Below are 19,291 nucleotides of genomic sequence, written 5' to 3' on the forward strand. Positions count from 1 at the left end.
AGGCAGTTGGATAGGTGCGTGGCGGTCGGATCTCACGAGCGAGCAGGTCAGGACCACCAGCAGAGCTTGAGAATGTACTGGATGCGGTTAGTGATGCGGTGCAGACGCAAATTCACATCAGCTCTGGGTATATTCTCCAGTACATTCCTCCACATATCGGGTTTCGTCAGCTCCGGTGACACTAAGCGGTGCTCGGGGAGCTGGGGAGACTTCCGGGGTGAAGAGGGTACATGCAAGACGCATCTGAAGTTTCTCACGCGCGCTTGCGCGTTTCTCCCACAAAGCCGGATTTTATGTACAAGAGTGGGGGTTCTAGTAAATCCAGCTAGAGTACATGCGCTTTTGGTTCAGGAGATGGAGATGCGACTCTTGTGATGCCCTTTAGTCAACGGCCCGCCCTGTGACAATGGCGGGGCGGGCCGGAGGACAACCAAAAGTTTGTCAGGGCTGCGGTTATGACGGAACATTATTCGGCTTGGAGTCGCCTGGTTTTACTTCATTCCAGATTGCAGAGTGAAGTAATCAGGCGGGGCTTTGCGCTCCAGTTGACCGCCAACCCCGCGTTTTTCTCTGGTCTTTGAACAGGGAGTGGGTCAGCTATTTCAACAGGTTTATAGCCACACGCCTGTTTCGTATGTTGACGGTAAAACGACTGCTGACAGGTGTAAGTCCAGGAGATTGGATGACATCTATCGACCTGACTGTCACGTACTTTCACGTTCTGATAGTCGAGAGACATCAGAAGTACTTGCGTCTCACCCTCAAGGATCGAGTGTGTCAATACACTCGACTCCCGTTTTGCTACTCTCTGGCACCCAGGACGTCTACCAAGTGTGTGGAGCACTGGAACCAATGAGAGCAAATGGGGTGAGGATCTGACCTATTTGGCGACATGTTGATCCTTGTCAGGTCAGAAGCAGAAAGTCACGCTCACACACAGAAGATGTTGAGCCATATTGCCAACCTGGGGTTCATGGTGAACCTCAGCAAGAGCGCTCTGACTCCAGTCCAGCAGTTAGTTTACCTGGGGGTACTGCTGAACAGGGATGCGTGCTTCCCGGACACGAGTATCCAGCCCATTCTCCAACTGACAACACAGTTGCTGGAAGCTCGCCGTCATGAAGAAAGAAGGACGGCAGCTGGCGCTGTTATGTCCCTCCTGGGGCTCGTGGCAGCAGCTCACATGGCAGTGCGGCTAGGCTTGCTGAATATGAGGGATCTCCAGAGATGGTTTGGTCGTCTCAAGCCCTTCTTCCCTAAGCGGGATCGAGGTCGAAAAGTGAGCCTTTCCGCTTTGGTTTTGCAGGACATCAAGTTTTTTGGAACTCTAACCAACCTCAGAAGGAGAGTTCCATTAGGTTGCGTCCTTCATTACACTTAGATGTTCACAGACGCATTACTGACAGGTTGGGGAGGCACCTCGGGTCAAACCTACGCCAGCAGTGCCTGGAACAGACCAGTGTACTTCAACTGGCTAGTGTTGAAAGCAATTCGCAACGTCCTGCTTCACCTCTCTCTCCCCAACTGTCACAGTCCAACGTCCTAGTGCTATCCGACAGCTCCACCGGTGGCGTGCATGAATCGCCTGGGTGGAGTTAGATCCCCAGCCCTTCTGAGTGTGGCAAAGAAGATTTGGCTGTGGGCAGACCGTCACCTGCTCTCTCTCAGAGCTCAGCATGTGCCGGGTGCGCTGAATGTACTAGCAGACAGACTGTTAAGGGGGACTGTCCAGGACGAATGGGGTCTGTCCGAGTCTTGGCTGCCAATATGTGGTCTTTATTCGGTCACACAGTGGTGGACCTATAACTTCAAATGTCTTCTTTAGTTCTCCCTCAGGGCCTCGGATTGCCCCTCACTAGGCGTGGACGCTTTGGCCCACTTAAGTTGGCTGGCCAGCTACTGTTTGCCTTCCCTCCTCCGCATTGACTCCTCCCCTTGTTTCGGGGAGCAAAGCGGGGGAGTCTGAGGTTAATACTGGTGGCGCCATACTCACCGGGCAGGGGGGACTCTGACGGCACCCCTGGTGCTTGGTCTGCCTCTCAAAGTGTGGCTCTTGCATGGGACAAGCTGAGCGGGACTTTGGACCCGGACATTCTCCTCATGCTGGAGAATGCCCGGGCCCCCCGTCTACACGTAGGCTTTATGCCTCCAAATGAGGGTTGTTCTCTCACTGGTGTGCAGACCGGTCCCTGGACCACAGCTCCGCTGTCCTGTTTTTTCCTGCAGCATTGCTGGATAACAGACGGACTGTGGTGACACTGAGTGTTCGCATCAGCCATAGCGACAAGGCACGTCGGGTGCTTCGGCGTGTACCTACCCTCTGTTGGTGCGTTTCTTACTTGGGCCTACAGGCTTCGACCTCCTGTGAGGCCTTCCAGCCCTCGGCGGGATCTCCAGCTGGTGCTGGATTCTCTCACAGACCTGACATTTGAGCCTCTTGACCAAGTCCCACATATTTTGTTTGAGGTCTCGCTCATTCTGGTACAGACATCCACGAAAAGAGCGAGCAAGCCTTATGCTCTCTCCATTAGTCCGTTTGACAACACAGTTGCTGGAAGCTTGACTTCATGTGACGTCAGCAGGCGCTGTGTGTCCCCCCTGGGGCTCATGGCAGCAGCTCACAGGTGGCTGGGCTTGCTGCAAATGAGTGACATTTTGTCTTTTAAGGTTTCACTCCTTCTGGGCCCGACATTCACAAAGAGAACGAGTGAGCTTGTTCTCTCCCCATTAGCCCAGAGTGTCCTCCTTGAGTCGAGGAGTCATCAGTGTCATTGCGTCCGATCCCAGCGTTCCGTTGTCCGAAGGTTCAGGTCCTTCCGGGCAACAACTCTCACGCTGCGGGCCTTCCAACCGCCACCACACTTGGACCCGGGTCAAGATCGTCTTCACCTGTTGTCCTGTGCGGGTTTTGTTTTGCGGCGCCTGGCCTCATTCGGCCGCTCTGATGCCTTTTTGTTTTGCCATGGTAGATGTTGGCCTGGTGGGCCAGTCTTCCTTCAGAGGTCTCTCATTGGGTGAGATCGGCCATTATCCAGGCCTACCTACCAGGCAGCGGGTGGATCAACTCTTAGCGAATTAGGGGCACATTTCACCCGTGGTGTGGCAGCTGCGCTGGGTGTTGTCTTGGGAGCCTCTTGGGCGTCCACCTCAGCCTTCACTAGAGCCCATCTCCTCAACATGGCGACAGGATCAGTAGCTCATACTGTTATTGAGCGATTACCCCCCGAGGCCAGCAGCCCCGATGGATTTGGATACTGGGCCGGCGGGGCCCTAGTGATGCTGCTGTCAGGAGCGGCGTCCTGCTGGGGGTAAAATGATCCCGTCGGGCTTCGGCTGGGGTTTAAACCAATAGCAAAGCGGTTAGAGGGCGGAGCACCAATATAAAGTAGAACCCCTGAGTTATCATCATAATCTCAGGTTCTACGAATTGGTCCAAAGCCCTCTAACCTCGGCGCCCAGCAGCCGGCTTTCTTGCTGAGTTTTCAGTTGGAGGAAGTGCGGCGGGTATTCCCGCCTTTATAGGAACTGCACCCAGCTGGGTGGCGAGTTCATCAAGCTTTCTCAGAGACGAGGCGGGGCCTCGAGGATAAACCAATAGCGTAGTGGTTAGAGGGCTTCGCACCAATTCGTAGAACCTGAGATTATGATGATAACTCAGGGGGTCTTCTTCTTCATCCTTTTATTGACAAAACATTGACAGAGTTTAAGTAACGCAGTTACAAAACAAAATAGAAACGATTCAAAGTCGTCTTCGACTCCTGGAGACGACGTTGAAGAACCAGTGACTCCTCACGGAGCTCCTGCTGGTCACGGAGCTCCTGCCGTCTTCTGGATCTGCTCCTTGAGGATGAGGATGCTCTGCCGCTGCTCCATGGGCAACATGTCGATCTGCTCCTGCGTCAGCTGCAGCACCTGCATGATCAGCGCCGCCTGCAGAGAAGGAAGTTCATTCTTGAGCCACGACAACAAAACATCTTTGTTCTTCGACACCAGGAAACACTTTTGTCGTTTGTTCCACCGATGACAGCGTTTACCAGCAGCTGATGATCATCACCGTGACCATTAAATATTTCTATTGTGTGTAACATCATGTATCGTATTGTGTATAACACACACACACACATATATACATATACATGTATATATACACACATTTTACTTTAAACCTAAACTGTTGTAACTTAAGTTAAGATCTTGTCACAACAATCTCTCGAGGGCCACATAGTTGCAGCCAAAGGGCCGCGGAGGAAGAATTCAAGCGACTAAAGGATGAAAACATGTCTCGTGACATTCATTCAAAGCATTGTTGTCTTCATGGAAACACATCATCATTAAAGGAGGTATTTTAAAGTTTCACCTTTTCTTGGTCTTGTGTAGAAACTTGACCCGGACTGAAGCCTCCGCCTGACGGAGGAACTCCTGGCATTCCAGGTCCCTGAGGAGAGTCAGAGTGATGAGAGGAAACAATGTTTTCATGAAGATCCATTGTGTAGTTATTGTGTACGTGTGCGTGTTTACTGTGTAGTTCTTGCATACGTGCATGTGTGTGTTGATTGTGTAGTTCTTGTGTACGTGCGTGTGTTGATTGTGTAGTTCTTGTGTACGTGCATGTGTTGATTGTGTAGTTCTTGTGTACGTGCGTGTGTTGATTGTGTAGTTCTTGTGTATGGGCATGTGTTGATTGTGTAGTTCTTGTGTTGATTGTGTAGTTCTTGTGTACGTGCATGTGTTGATTGTGTAGTCCTTGTGTATGTGCATGTGTTGATTGTGTAGTTCTTGTGTTGATTGTGTAGTCCTTGTGTATGTGCATGTGTTGATTGTGTAGTTCTTGTGTTGATTGTGTAGTTCTTGTGTACGTGCATGTGTTGATTGTGTAGTTCTTGTGTTGATTGTGTAGTTCTTGTGTATGTGCATGTGTTGATTGTGTAGTTCTTGTGTTGATTGTGTAGTTCTTGTGTATGTGCATGTGTTGATTGTGTAGTTCTTGTGTTGATTGTGTAGTTCTTGTGTATGTGCATGTGTTGATTGTGTAGTCCTTGTGTACGTGCATGTGTTGATTGTGTAGTTCTTGTGTTGATTGTGTAGTTCTTGTGTATGTGCATGTGTTGATTGTGTAGTTCTTGTGTTGATTGTGTAGTTCTTGTGTTGATTGTGTAGTTCTTGTGTTGATTGTGTAGTTCTTGTGTTGATTGTGTAGTTCTTGTGTTGATTGTGTAGTTCTTGTGTATGTGCATGTGTTGATTGTGTAGTTCTTGTGTTGATTGTGTAGTTCTTGTGTTGATTGTGTAGTTCTTGTGTTGATTGTGTAGTTCTTGTGTATGTGCATGTGTTGATTGTGTAGTTCTTGTGTACGTGCGTGTGTTGATTGTGTAGTTCTTGTGTACGTGCGTGTGTTGATTGTGTAGTTCTTGTGTACATGCATGTGTTGATTGTGTAGTTCTTGTGTTGATTGTGTAGTTCTTGTGTACATGCATGTGTTGATTGTGTAGTTCTTGTGTACGTGCGTGTGTTGATTGTGTAGTTCTTGTGTACGTGCGTGTGTTGATTGTGTAGTTCTTGTGTACGTGCATGTGTTGATTGTGTAGTTCTTGTGTTGATTATGTAGTTCTTGTGTATGTGCATGTGTTGATTGTGTAGTTCTTGTGTTGATTGTGTAGTTCTTGTGTTGATTGTGTAGTTCTTGTGTACGTGCGCAGACAACCATCCACCTGTGACTCATCAAGGTGTGTCTGGATTCTTCACAACAATAAACTTCCTGGTGACGCCAACAATAGGCAAAGAAAGAGGTTAAAGGTCAAGAGTCTCACCGGTCGAGCAGGAGGATTGTTGGGGCCCATGTTGTGATGGAGGGGCCCCTGCATGCCCACGGACATCGGCCCCCGCTGCCCGGGCCCCGGCCCGCCGCGGCTGTCCATCCCTCTGGGGTCGCGACCTGTGACACACAGACACGTCTGAGTCCTCGAAGGAACCACATGTTTTCTCAGGAGGAACTGGACGAACCAGTCCTCACGGAAAATGTTCAAAAACGTGAAAGTCATGCTTTGATTGACAGCTGGAACAAAGACACCGACCTCTGCTCTCCATGGGGGGCCCTCGGGGCTCCATCATGGGGGTGCCTCTGGGGTCACCCATCATGTTACGTGGTTCACCCATGGGGGGGCCTCTGATGTCCATCGGGGGTCCTCCCATATTCTGAGGGGGTCCCGGGGGCATCTGGCCCATGTGTGGGGGCGGGGCCTGGTGAGGGGGCGGAGCTCCCATGTAGCCTCGGCTGTGAGAAAAACTCGTTAAACACTTTATTATTAATTCACTCGTCACTAAAGATAAACGTCCTACTTGGGGTCGATGACCTCTCCGGTGACTGACAGCAGACTCCCTCCTCTGGGGTCGTTGGGTCCGTCTCCCAGCAGGCCTCGGGGCAGGATTCCTCCTGGTCCTGGACAAAGATGTGGTCACGAGAGGTTTGACCTTTGCTGCCCCCGTGTGGCCAGGATGAGAAGATAACGAACATTTCTCTAATGATTTTTTTCTTCCGCGCTTTTAAACTAATGTTTCTCATAAAGTTGTCTTTAACTTAAAAAAAATAAATGTTACATTTCTTACAACAAGCCTTGAAAATATATATTTAATCCTAAAAACAAACTCGTGTTATTTTGACAAACACGAAATTTTACCTTTTCAAACTAGACAAAGTGACTTAACAGTAACGATGTTATTTAACTGATGCATTTGTACTTAATAAAGATGTTTTTAATACAGATTTGCAAGTTAAGTTGACAATCGTTAAATATACTAAGTTATGATATATTTAAAGTAAAAATCCATTTTAAATCCAAAGTTTAACTAAAATACTTCTGTTCTAAGAACATATTTTCCATGATCTTGTCTTTAATTTAGTTGTATTTACATTGAGAAGCTTCTGGACTTCAAGTCGTTTTAGTTGTGATATAAAAGCAGGTCAGTGAGGTCAGAGGTCAGAGTGCACAGGTGTTCACCACACAATGACATCACAGATGGACTGGAAGAAAACTGAGCATGAACAACATCAATGATCTTCAGGATCTACTCCTGGTTCTCCAGAGACGAGGATCTCGCTCCAGATACCTTGAGGTCGGTCCAGAGCAGCCGGGCCTGGAGCTCCTGACGGAGAACTCTGCAGGGTTCCTGAGCCGCGTTAGTGAGAAGAACAAGAACAAGACTCAAGAGCAGCGTCGACGGACCTGACCGTGCCGATGATGTCATCGACACACCTGACCGTGCCGATGATGTCATCGACACACCTGACCGTGCCGATGATGTCATCGACACACCTGACCGTGCCGATGATGTCATCGACACACCTGACCGTGCCGATGATGTCACCGACACACCTGACCGTGCCGATGATGTCACCGACACACCTGACCGTGCAGATGATGTCATCGACACACCTGACCGTGCAGATGATGTCATCGACACACCTGACCGTGCAGATGATGTCATCGACACACCTGACCGTGCAGATGATGTCATCGACACACCTGACCGTGCCGATGATGTCATCGACGGACCGGACCGTGCCGATGATGTCATCGACACACCTGACCGTGCCGATGATGTCATCGACACACCTGACCGTGCAGATGATGTCATCGACACACCTGACCGTGCAGATGATGTCATCGACACACCTGACCGTGCAGATGATGTCATCGACACACCTGACCGTGCCGATGATGTCATCGACACACCTGACCGTGCAGATGATGTCATCGACACACCTGACCGTGCAGATGATGTCATCGACACACCTGACCGTGCAGATGATGTCATCGACACACCTGACCGTGCAGATGATGTCATCGACACACCTGACCGTGCAGATGATGTCATCGACACACCTGACCGTGCAGATGATGTCATCGACACACCTGACCGTGCAGATGATGTCATCGACACACCTGACCGTGCAGATGATGTCATCGACACACCTGACCGTGCAGATGATGTCATCGACACACCTGACCGTGCAGATGATGTCATCGACACACCTGACCGTGCCGATGATGTCATCGACGGACCGGACCGTGCCGATGATGTCATCGACACACCTGACCGTGCCAATGATGTCATCGACACACCGGACCGTGCCGATGATGTCATCGACGGACCGGACCGTGCCGATGATGTCATCGACACACCTGACCGTGCCGATGATGTCATCGACACACCTGACCGTGCCGATGATGTCATCGACACACCTGACCGTGCCGATGATGTCATCGACACACCGGACCGTGCCGATGATGTCATCGACAGACCGGACCGTGCCGATGATGTCATCGACACACCTGACCGTGCAGATGATGTCATCAACGGACCGGACCGTGCCGATGATGTCACCGACGGACCTGACCGTGCCGATGATGTCATCGACGGACCTGACCGTGCCGATGATGTCATCGACACACCTGACCGTGCCGATGATGTCACCGACGGACCTGACCGTGCCGATGATGTCATCGACACACCTGACCGTGCCGATGATGTCATCAACGGACCGGACCGTGCCGATGATGTCATCGACACACCTGAGGGTGCCGCTGATGTCATCGACACACCTGACCGTGCCGATGATGTCACCGACACACCTGACCGTGCCGATGATGTCATCGACACACCTGACCGTGCCGATGAGGTCACCGACACACCTGACCGTGCCGATGATGTCATCGACACACCTGACCGTGCAGATGATGTCATCGACACACCTGATCGTGCCGATGATGTCATCGACACACCTGACCGTGCCGATGATGTCATCGACACACCGGACCGTGCCGATGATGTCATCGACACACCTGACCGTGCAGATGATGTCATCGACAGACCGGACCGTGCCGATGATGTCACCGACGGACCTGACCGTGCCGATGATGTCACCGACGGACCTGACCGTGCCGATGATGTCATCGACGGACCGGACCGTGCCGATGATGTCATCGACACACCTGACCGTGCAGATGATGTCATCGACAGACCGGACCGTGCCGATGATGTCATCGACGGACCGGACCGATGATGTCATCGACGGACCGGACCGTGCCGATGATGTCATCGACGGACCGGACCGTGCCGATGATGTCATCGACACACCTGACCGTGCCGATGATGTCATCGACGGACCGGACCGTGCCGATGATGTCATCGACGGACCGGACCGTGCCGATGATGTCATCGACACACCTGACCGTGCCGATGATGTCATCGACACACCTGACCGTGCAGATGATGTCATCGACACACCTGACCGTGCCGATGATGTCATCGACACACCGGACCGTGCCGATGATGTCATCGACAGACCTGACCGTGCCGCTGATGTCATCGACAGACCTGACCGTGCCGATGATGTCATCGACAGACCTGACCGTGCCGATGATGTCATCGACAGACCTGACCGTGCCGATGATGTCATCGACACACCTGACCGTGCCGATGATGTCATCGACACACCTGACCGTGCCGATGATGTCATCGACACACCTGACCGTGCCGATGATGTCATCGACACACCTGACCGTGCAGATGATGTCATCGACACACCTGACCGTGCAGATGATGTCATCGACACACCTGACCGTGCCGATGATGTCATCGACACACCTGACCGTGCAGATGATGTCATCGACACACCTGACCGTGCAGATGATGTCATCGACACACCGGACCGTGCCGATGATGTCATCGACGGACCGGACCGTGCCGATGATGTCATCGACGGACCGGACCGTGCCGATGATGTCATCGACACACCTGACCGTGCAGATGATGTCATCGACGGACCGGACCGTGCCGATGATGTCATCGACACACCTGACCGTGCCGATGATGTCATCGACGGACCGGACCGTGCCGATGATGTCATCGACGGACCGGACCGTGCCGATGATGTCATCGACACACCTGACCGTGCAGATGATGTCATCGACACACCTGACCGTGCAGATGATGTCATCGACACACCTGACCGTGCCGATGATGTCATCGACACACCTGACCGTGCAGATGATGTCACCGACACACCTGACCGTGCCGATGATGTCATCGACACACCGGACCGTGCCGATGATGTCATCGACGGACCGGACCGTGCCGATGATGTCATCGACACACCTGACCGTGCAGATGATGTCATCGACACACCTGACCGTGCCGATGATGTCATCGACGGACCGGACCGTGCCGATGATGTCATCGACACACCTGACCGTGCAGATGATGTCATCGACACACCTGACCGTGCCGATGATGTCATCGACACACCTGACCGTGCAGATGATGTCATCGACGGACCGGACCGTGCCGATGATGTCATCGACGGACCGGACCGTGCCGATGATGTCATCGACACACCTGACCGTGCAGATGATGTCATCGACACACCTGACCGTGCAGATGATGTCATCGACGGACCGGACCGTGCCGATGATGTCATCGACACACCTGACCGTGCCGATGATGTCATCGACGGACCGGACCGTGCCGATGATGTCACCGACACACCTGACCGTGCCGATGATGTCATCGACACACCTGACCGTGCAGATGATGTCATCGACACACCTGACCGTGCCGATGATGTCATCGACAGACCGGACCGTGCCGATGATGTCATCGACACACCTGACCGTGCAGATGATGTCATCGACGGACCGGACCGTGCCGATGATGTCATCGACACACCTGACCGTGCAGATGATGTCATCGACGGACCGGACCGTGCCGATGATGTCATCGACACACCTGACCGTGCAGATGATGTCATCGACGGACCGGACCGTGCCGATGATGTCACCGACACACCGGACCGTGCCGATGATGTCATCGACACACCTGACCGTGCCGATGATGTCATCGACACACCTGACCGTGCAGATGATGTCATCGACACACCTGACCGTGCAGAAGATGTCATCGACACACCTGACCGTGCCGATGATGTCACCGACACACCTGACCGTGCAGATGATGTCATCGACACACCTGACCGTGCCGATGATGTCACCGACACACCTGACCGTGCAGATGATGTCATCGACGGACCGGACCGTGCCGATGATGTCATCGACACACCGGACCGTGCCGATGATGTCATCGACACACCTGACCGTGTCGATGATGTCATCGACACACGTGCTGATGATGTCATCGACACACGTGCTGATGATGTCATCGACACACCTGACCGTGCCGATGATGTCATCGACACACGTGCTGATGATGTCATCGACACACGTGCTGATGATGTCATCGACACACGTGCTGATGATGTCATCGACACACGTGCTGATGATGTCATCGACACACGTGCTGATGATGTCATCGACACACGTGCTGATGATGTCATCGACACACGTGCTGATGATGTCATCGACACACGTGCTGATGATGTCATCACAGTGACGATGGAACCACTTCATCAGCTTCACATGAACTTCTTCCATGAAGGTTTTTATTCAGAACCGAGTTGAAGGTTCGATCAAACATGTCATTCGTGCTGTTGTTCAAAGACATTAATGAAGGTTCAAAGTTCACTCTCGGTGACGACGACCGTAACGTTTGATCAAACGTTTGTTTACATCAAATGTATAAACGTTTCACGTTGAAGCTCATCAAGCGGTCGATGAAACACGAACGACATCAGGACACAAACGTCACAGATCCAGTCACGACTCACTTCATCGACTTTTTCTTCTTTTTTCATTAAATTGTTTATTCCTAGATTGATCTGTGAGGCTTGTAATGACGTCATAGAAAGGAGGCGTGGCCACGGTGAACAAATACAAATGCGGATGTGGCGCCACCTGGTGGCCACACCTGTTATGACACTATGATTCTGAGGCTAAAGAAACCATATGAACACAAAGATCATCTTCAGGCTCAAACCACAAACAACATTTCAATCGTCATGATCCTACCTGGAGGACCAACAGGTCCAGGGGCCTGCCCTGGTACTGGGCCCGGTCCAGGAACAACACCCATGTTGGGGGGCTGCATCATCTGAGGGGCTCCATTCACATGCATCCCAGGCTGTCAAACAAAGATGTCACACATTTAAAAGTGTTTGTTGATAGAAATGTGGATAAAGGATGTTAGTGCGATTATTCAGTACAATATTAAATACAAATGATTCTTAAATTAATACATTAAATTAATTAGAGTTGGGAATATTTCTTTATTTCTTTCTTGTCGACCACAGAACCTAAGATTCATTTCTGCAGATAAAAACAGCGACACTAGGATCTTTTGAACACAAATAAAGGGTAAATAAGTGTCGTGTACCACGGGCTGAGGTTGGGGTCCGGGGGCGTTGGGGGGCACCTGGAGTGGGTTGGCGGGCTGAGGTCCTCCACTGGTGCCGCTGGAAATCAAAGGCTGCGTCGTGGTTTGACGGTGAAGCATTTTCTGTGAACCGATGACGAGAGTCAGAACCTGGACCGGGTCACATGACCGGAGTGGACTCACCAGGGCGATCTCGGGGTCCACGATGCGCATGACCACCTGGGCCTGCAGCAGAGCGTAGGCCAGCTGCGGGTTCTGCAGCAGCATGTTCCTCGCCTCCTGAGGACTGTTCTGCACGCAGAGCTGCACACACACAACAACACACACTTGGATCATGACGACATCAAAGGTGTTTCAGCACAAAAGTGACACAAAGGTCGACGTGCGACTCGTTCACCGGCGAGATCGTGTCGCACCGAAGCTGCAACAAACCCAGCAGAGAAACATCTGCAGTGAGTTTCTCTGGACCTAATGAAGCGACTGCCAGCTGTGCTCAAGAGCTGAGGCAGAACTGTAGCACAGACCTATGAACGTTACACGTCTGTGCAGCTGCCGGACATCAGCTGATCAACACCACGAGTGGATCTTAAAGAGCCTCAGACGTCAATACTGATGCATTCATTTGACCTTTGACTCTGAAATACATTCTGTGTTTGTCATTTCTATACATCCATCATTATGATGAAGCTTTTTAATGGTGATTTTTAATCTAATCTCGTCTTCGTTTGAGATTTTGTTTTCGTAAACTTTTAGTCCAACACTGAACTATTTATTAGAATTTATGTATGAGTCTGATGCCATTATTTCACACAAATATGAACGTCGACTCTAAAGTATTTAGCAAAGAGTGAGGATGTTGTAACTTAGATGTTGTCGTCACTATGTTGGAAAAGATGAGACTATTTAATTTTGATTGTGATCACAATTTTGGCTTTAAAGAATTCTTTTTTTTAAGTTGAACTAAAGTGTGTATGTCTGGTATGTTGAAGTGTTTATGTGTGTTGTTGTGATGTGTGACTATTGTATCATCAGTGTGTGTGTTGTTGTGATGTGTGACTATTGTATCATCAGTGTGTGAGTTGTTGTGATGTGTGACTCTATTGTATCATCAGTGTGTGTGTTGTTGTGATGTGTGACTCTATTGTATCATCAGTGTGTGTGTTGTTGTGATGTGTGACTCTATTGTATCATCAGTGTGTGTGTGTTGTTGTGATGTGTGACTATTGTATCATCAGTGTGTGTTGTTGTGATGTGTGACTATTGTATCATCAGTGTGTGTGTGTGTTGTTGTGATGTGTGACTCTATTGTATCATCAGTGTGTGTGTGTGTTGTGATGTGTGACTCTATTGTATCATCAGTGTGTGTGTGTGTTGTGATGTGTGACTCTATTGTATCATCAGTGTGTGTGTGTTGTTGTGATGTGTGAATCTATTTTATCATCAGTGTGTGTGTGTGTTGTGATGTGTGACTCTATTGTATCATCAGTGTGTGTGTGTTGTTGTGATGTGTGACTCTATTGTATCATCAGTGTGTGTGTGTGTTGTTGTGATGTGTGACTCTATTGTATCATCAGTGTGTGTGTGTCGTTGTGATGTGTGACTCTATTGTATCATCAGTGTGTGTGTGTTGTTGTGATGTGTGACTCTATTGTATCATCAGTGTGTGTGTGTTGTTGTGATGTGTGACTCTATTGTATCATCAGTGTGTGTGTGTTGTTGTGATGTGTGACTCTATTGTATCATCAATGTGTGTGTGTTGTTGTGATGTGTGACTCTATTGTATCATCAGTGTGTGTGTGTTGTTGTGATGTGTGACTCTATTGTATCATCAGTGTGTGTGTGTTGTTGTGATGTGTGACTCTATTGTATCATCAGTGTGTGTGTGTTGTTGTGATGTGTGACTCTATTGTATCATCAATGTGTGTGTGTTGTTGTGATGTGTGACTCTATTGTATCATCAGTGTGTGTGTGTGTTGTTGTGATGTGTGACTCTATTGTATCATCAGTGTGTGTGTGTCGTTGTGATGTGTGACTCTATTGTATCATCAGTGTGTGTGTGTTGTTGTGATGTGTGACTCTATTGTATCATCAGTGTGTGTGTGTTGTTGTGATGTGTGACTCTATTGTATCATCAGTGTGTGTGTGTTGTTGTGATGTGTGACTCTATTGTATCATCAGTGTGTGTGTGTTGTTGTGATGTGTGGCTCTATTGTATCATCAGTGTGTGTGTTGTTGTGATGTGTGACTCTATTGTATCATCAGTGTGTGTGTTGTTGTGATGTGTGACTCTATTGTATCATCAGTGTGTGTGTTGTTGTGATGTGTGACTCTATTGTATCATCAGTGTGTGTTTGTACAAAACTCTCTTTTCATTGAAATATTGACATTAGAAAATGATCTTGAGCTCCGCCCACTGAAAGCACAGTTTTTCTGGAGATTAAATCTTGTTGACCATAACACCCACTCTGCTGTGATTGGTCAAGCATGGAGGTTTGTCACCGCACATACTTTTGTTATATTATAACACTGAGAATAAACAGAAGTTTTCTTAGAGTCTTGCCTGCTTTAAAATTAATAGTGCTTTGAGAATAAATGTAAATAAACATGTAAATAAAAGAAACACACTCAGTATAATCATAGATTAAAACAACACAATTTATGTAAACAAATCCAATAAACAAGTCTGTGCTCTGAGGTGCTTCTATGCATCTTTTATCAGATTCATTTGTTCATGATCGTTACAATTTTAATGCAAGAAACAATAAATAATCACGTCAGTGATTGACATGATTTAAAAGTTAGTTAGTAAAGAGTTTAACAGTGTTATGACTAGTGTTGACTTTCATGCGTCGACAGAAAGTTTCTCTCGTCTACAGAACAACAAAGTTAACTTTGTTTTGTTCCGTCTTTCTCGTTTCTTTGATCCGTTAATATTTTTGTTGTGACGCTTCTTTAGATGTTTAATTAAGTTAGTTCTGTTGAATCTTGTGAAGCCATTTTTACTCCAAATCTCACATCTTCTCTGTTGTTAGCATCAGCTGCCGTTAGCTCTGTTGTTAGCATCAGCTGCTGTTAGCTCTGTTGTTAGCATCAGCTGCTGTTAGCTCTGTTGTTAGCATCAGCTGCCGTTAGCTCTGTTGTTAGCATCAGCTGCTGTTAGCTCTGTTGTTGGCATCAGCTGCTGTTAGCATCAGCTGCTGTTAGCATCAGCTGCCGTTAGCTCTGTTGTTAGCATCAGCTGCCGTTAGCTCTGTTGTTGGCATCAGCTGCTGTTAGCTCTGTTGTTAGCATCAGCTGCTGTTCGCTCTGTTGTTAGCATCAGCTGCTGTTAGCTCTGTTGTTAGCATCATCAAATGAATGAATGCAGTAAATTAATTACGTCTTCTTAATCTGAAAGACTATTTTCTAATCTATGCATCACAACAAGTTATACAAAGTCAAGTCCACTTCTTAGACTGTAGTCTTAAAAGAAAGTCTCCTTTTAAATGATTGAAGGATCATTTCAACATATAGAATCTCAGTTGTTTACAAAAGACTCTGAAGGTTCTCATGTCAGAATGTCTTCTGGAAGAAAACAGACTATTGTTGACATGTCAATCATCTGCTTGTAAGAAAACAATGATAGAACCATTTCAAGCTCTTCTGGACCAAGAGATGACTTGGAGGACCAGGTTTCAAATGTTCCTGAGGAACCTCAGACTCACCTTCATCTGCTTCATGAGCTCGAACATCTGTTCTGGAGGTAAACTGGCCACGGCTCTGCTGATGGACTCTGGAGCTTCTTGAGGCTGAACGTTGTCACCGTAGGGAGACTCGATAACCGGAGCTCCCGTCCCTAGACCTGAGGCCGCAGAAGGTTTGATGAGGACGGAGTCGACCGGCAGATCTTACAGCAATAATGTGGAAACTTACTTTTTAGTTCCTCCTTGTTTTTCTCACTGGCTGCGTTGTCCACGCGCAGAGCTCGTCCACTGAACTCTCGTCCGTTCAGGTTACGCATCGCACTGAGCGCCGTCTCCTGGTCTTGATACTCGCAGAAGCCATAACCCTTGGGTTTACCCGTCTCTCTGTCGTACACTAGCCTGGTGTTCAGAGAGATGACAGGAAGTTTAAATCAGTGTCATCACCATATAGGATGAATTTAACATTCAAACTTCTCTTTTAATGCATTGAATATTTGTATTTTTAAATCAAATTATTAATATTAAATTCAATAATACACCCATTGACTTTTATATCATTTTCATTATACCAACACGTATATATTATATATTATACTGTCCAGTTGCACACATGCCTTCTTTTGCATCTCCAGTGAGTTTTGTCTTAGTTTTCAAAATCCTGTTGAAGCTTTGAGCTACTTTGAGTTTGAACTATTCATTCATTCATTCATTCATTCATTCTCTACTGCAGATGACATTAACGATAAGAAACCAGGAGAAAACACGAAAATAAAAAACCCAGAAATGCATAATTAATCAACAGTTGGTAAACTTTTCTACAATTGTTTTGTGAGCCAACAAAGAAAACTCACCTGAAGCTCACAACAAGTCCCGCTTCAGAGAAGATGTCCTTCAGCTGCTCTTCTGTCGCTTCATACGGAATATTTCCCACTAAAGTAATAAACGTAAGAAACAGAATAAATGACTTTAACTGGTTGATTAGGTCCGTGTTTTGCTAGCATTGTTATGAAGCCATGCTAACATGCTGGCGCCATCACTCTCAGCGCTGCGAGGAAACCTCTCCTAAATTCAAATGACGATGAATAAATGTTACAAACCAAACACTGATCGCAGTGATCGATCCACTGCAGGGTCTCTGCTCGCAGCGGCGGCAGCAGCCGCGGCGGCGGCGGCAGCATTCGCCATGTTGATGGGGACAATTTTGACTGTGGCACACGGAAGTGGCGTGAAGAAGACATCCGGTTCACCAAAGCGCTATGAAAACTAGTATTTGTATTAAAACCTAATTATTCACGTTGATTATTTTTTGTGGTTTTGATGTCATTTTAAACATTTAAATCATATTTCGATTATTAATTTTGAATAATTGTTCCTTTTTCCTTAACTCTGTAATTGACATTTGTATGTTTTATTACCCGATTTGAATTTTTTTTTAAGTTTACCAATTTAAATGAACTAAAAAATTAACTTAACTTTGTTATTATTATTAAATTAACTATTTCCAGAGCAGCAAGAAAAAGGTGGTTCCACTGGGGCTCGAACCCAGGACCTTCTGCGTGTAAAGCAGACGTGATAACCACTACACTATGGAACCAGCTGATCATAAGGAGGGCAAACAATACATCATATAGTAAAAAATTGTGAATAAGGTATAAAGAAAAATACAAAATATAATAAAGTTAGATACATTACCATGAAATGTTAAATTAATAATTAATGAAAACAAAGTTTCCTTTCAACGGTCAGATCTGTAAATAAGAAATAACACGATTTCTTTCTGAACCGCAGACTTACACACCATCTGCATGTTCTGTGTAATACAAAGACACTGTCACCCAAACCTTTGCAGGAGCCAAGGCTTCAAGCAGTCAAGTCACAACATGATAAATGTTGCTTTTAAAGTGCAGCTGATTTTAAACTGAAGTGAGTAAGCTCAACTACTGGATGTGAACATTGTGGTTCAAAGAGAAGGAGGTTCACGAATATTTTTGAAATATAATCAGAGATTCAGGCTTGAATTGAGAATTTTTTCTTATGTGGTACAAAAAATGCGAACTTCTTAAAAATACAACATCCAAGTGTTGTTTGTTTCATTATTTTTACTATGGCAGTAGTTTTGTACGACGGTAGAACAGGTTTGTTTATTTCTTTACTAAAATATAAATGTGTTTTTTCTTCAGTTCAACTTCATGTCATCCAAAGACCCGAAGTCTCGCCAGAGTCTTGTGACTTTGTATATCCAGGACAATGTAACACAACACACACTCATCTTCACAAACACAACTTGTATCGACAGAACCCACACACTGGAGAACAACACACTTGTCTTTCTCTTCTTAGATGTTTCTGGAAGCTTGCGGGGAATCACTTTTGCTATGACATGTGATGAGAAACACTGTCAGTCCACGTACTTCTGTGTCTCATCGTTTGATGAAAAATGTTAACAACAAACATTGATGCTGGACGAGAGTACATAGAGTATAGGACAAGAGTACAGGACGAGAGTATAGGACGAGAGTACAGGACGAGAGTATAGGACGAGAGTATAGGACGAGAGTACAGGACGAGAGTACAGGACGAGAGTACAGGACGAGAGTATAGGACAAGAGTACAGGACGAGAGTATAGGACGAGAGTATAGGACGAGAGTACAGGACGAGAATACAGGACGAGAGTATAGGACGAGAGTATAGGACGAGAGTACAGGACGAGAGTACAGGACGAGAATACAGGACGAGAGTATAGGACAAGAGTAAAGGACGAGAGTATAGGACGAGAGTATAGGACGAGAGTACAGGACGAGAATACAGGACGAGAGTATAGGACGAGAGTACAGGACGAGAGTATAGGACGAGAGTACAGGACGAGAGTACATGACGAGAGTATAGGACGAGAGTATAGGATGAGAGTATAGGACAAGAGTACAGGACGAGAGTATAGGACAAGAGTACAGGACGAGAGTATAGGACAAGAGTACAGGACGAGAGTACACGACGAGAGTATAGGACGAGAGTATAGGATGAGAGTATAGGACAAGAGTACAGGACGAGAGTATAGGACAAGAGTACAGGACGAGAGTATAGGACGAGAGTACAGGACGAGAGTACAGGACGAGAGTACAGGACGAGAGTATAGGACGAGAGTATAGGATGAGAGTAGAGGACGAGAATACAGGACGAGAGTAGAGGACAAGAGTACAGGACGAGAGTACAGGACGAGAATACAGGACGAGAATACAGGACGAGAGTAGAGGACGAGAGTAGAGGACGAGAGTACAGGACGAGA

The 19,291-nt window shown here is 47.4% G+C and overlaps 1 protein-coding gene and 1 non-coding gene across 3 annotated transcripts; both read right to left on the reverse strand.

Annotated features, from left to right (window-relative positions):
* Nucleotides 1–3,662: 3,662 nt before the first annotated feature.
* Nucleotides 3,663–17,206, reverse strand: cstf2 (cleavage stimulation factor, 3' pre-RNA, subunit 2). Of its 2 annotated transcripts, XM_087798787.1 has the most exons (13): nt 17,105–17,206; nt 16,859–16,937; nt 16,237–16,406; nt 16,029–16,165; nt 12,508–12,627; nt 12,325–12,447; nt 11,961–12,072; nt 7,105–7,164; nt 6,337–6,436; nt 6,072–6,271; nt 5,808–5,932; nt 4,358–4,435; nt 3,663–3,930 (listed from the first exon to the last, which is right to left on the reverse strand). In XM_087798787.1, the coding sequence occupies exons 1-13, from the start codon at nt 17,190–17,192 to the stop codon at nt 3,808–3,810; spliced, it is 1,515 nt and encodes a 504-aa protein (XP_087654913.1). In that variant the 5' UTR covers nt 17,193–17,206; the 3' UTR covers nt 3,663–3,807. The 2 variants fall into 2 exon arrangements, with proteins under 2 accessions (XP_087654913.1, XP_087654914.1); XM_087798788.1 differs by lacking the exon at nt 7,105–7,164.
* Nucleotides 17,207–17,528: 322 nt separating this feature from the next.
* On the reverse strand, nt 17,529–17,601 carry trnav-uac (transfer RNA valine (anticodon UAC)). Its single transcript has one exon. It is a non-coding gene; the product is annotated as a tRNA-Val (tRNA).
* Nucleotides 17,602–19,291: the final 1,690 nt, after the last annotated feature.

This window comes from Callionymus lyra, chromosome 9 (genome assembly GCF_982586985.1).
Source record: "Callionymus lyra chromosome 9, fCalLyr1.hap1.1, whole genome shotgun sequence".
Lineage (NCBI taxonomy): Eukaryota > Metazoa > Chordata > Actinopteri > Syngnathiformes > Callionymidae > Callionymus > Callionymus lyra.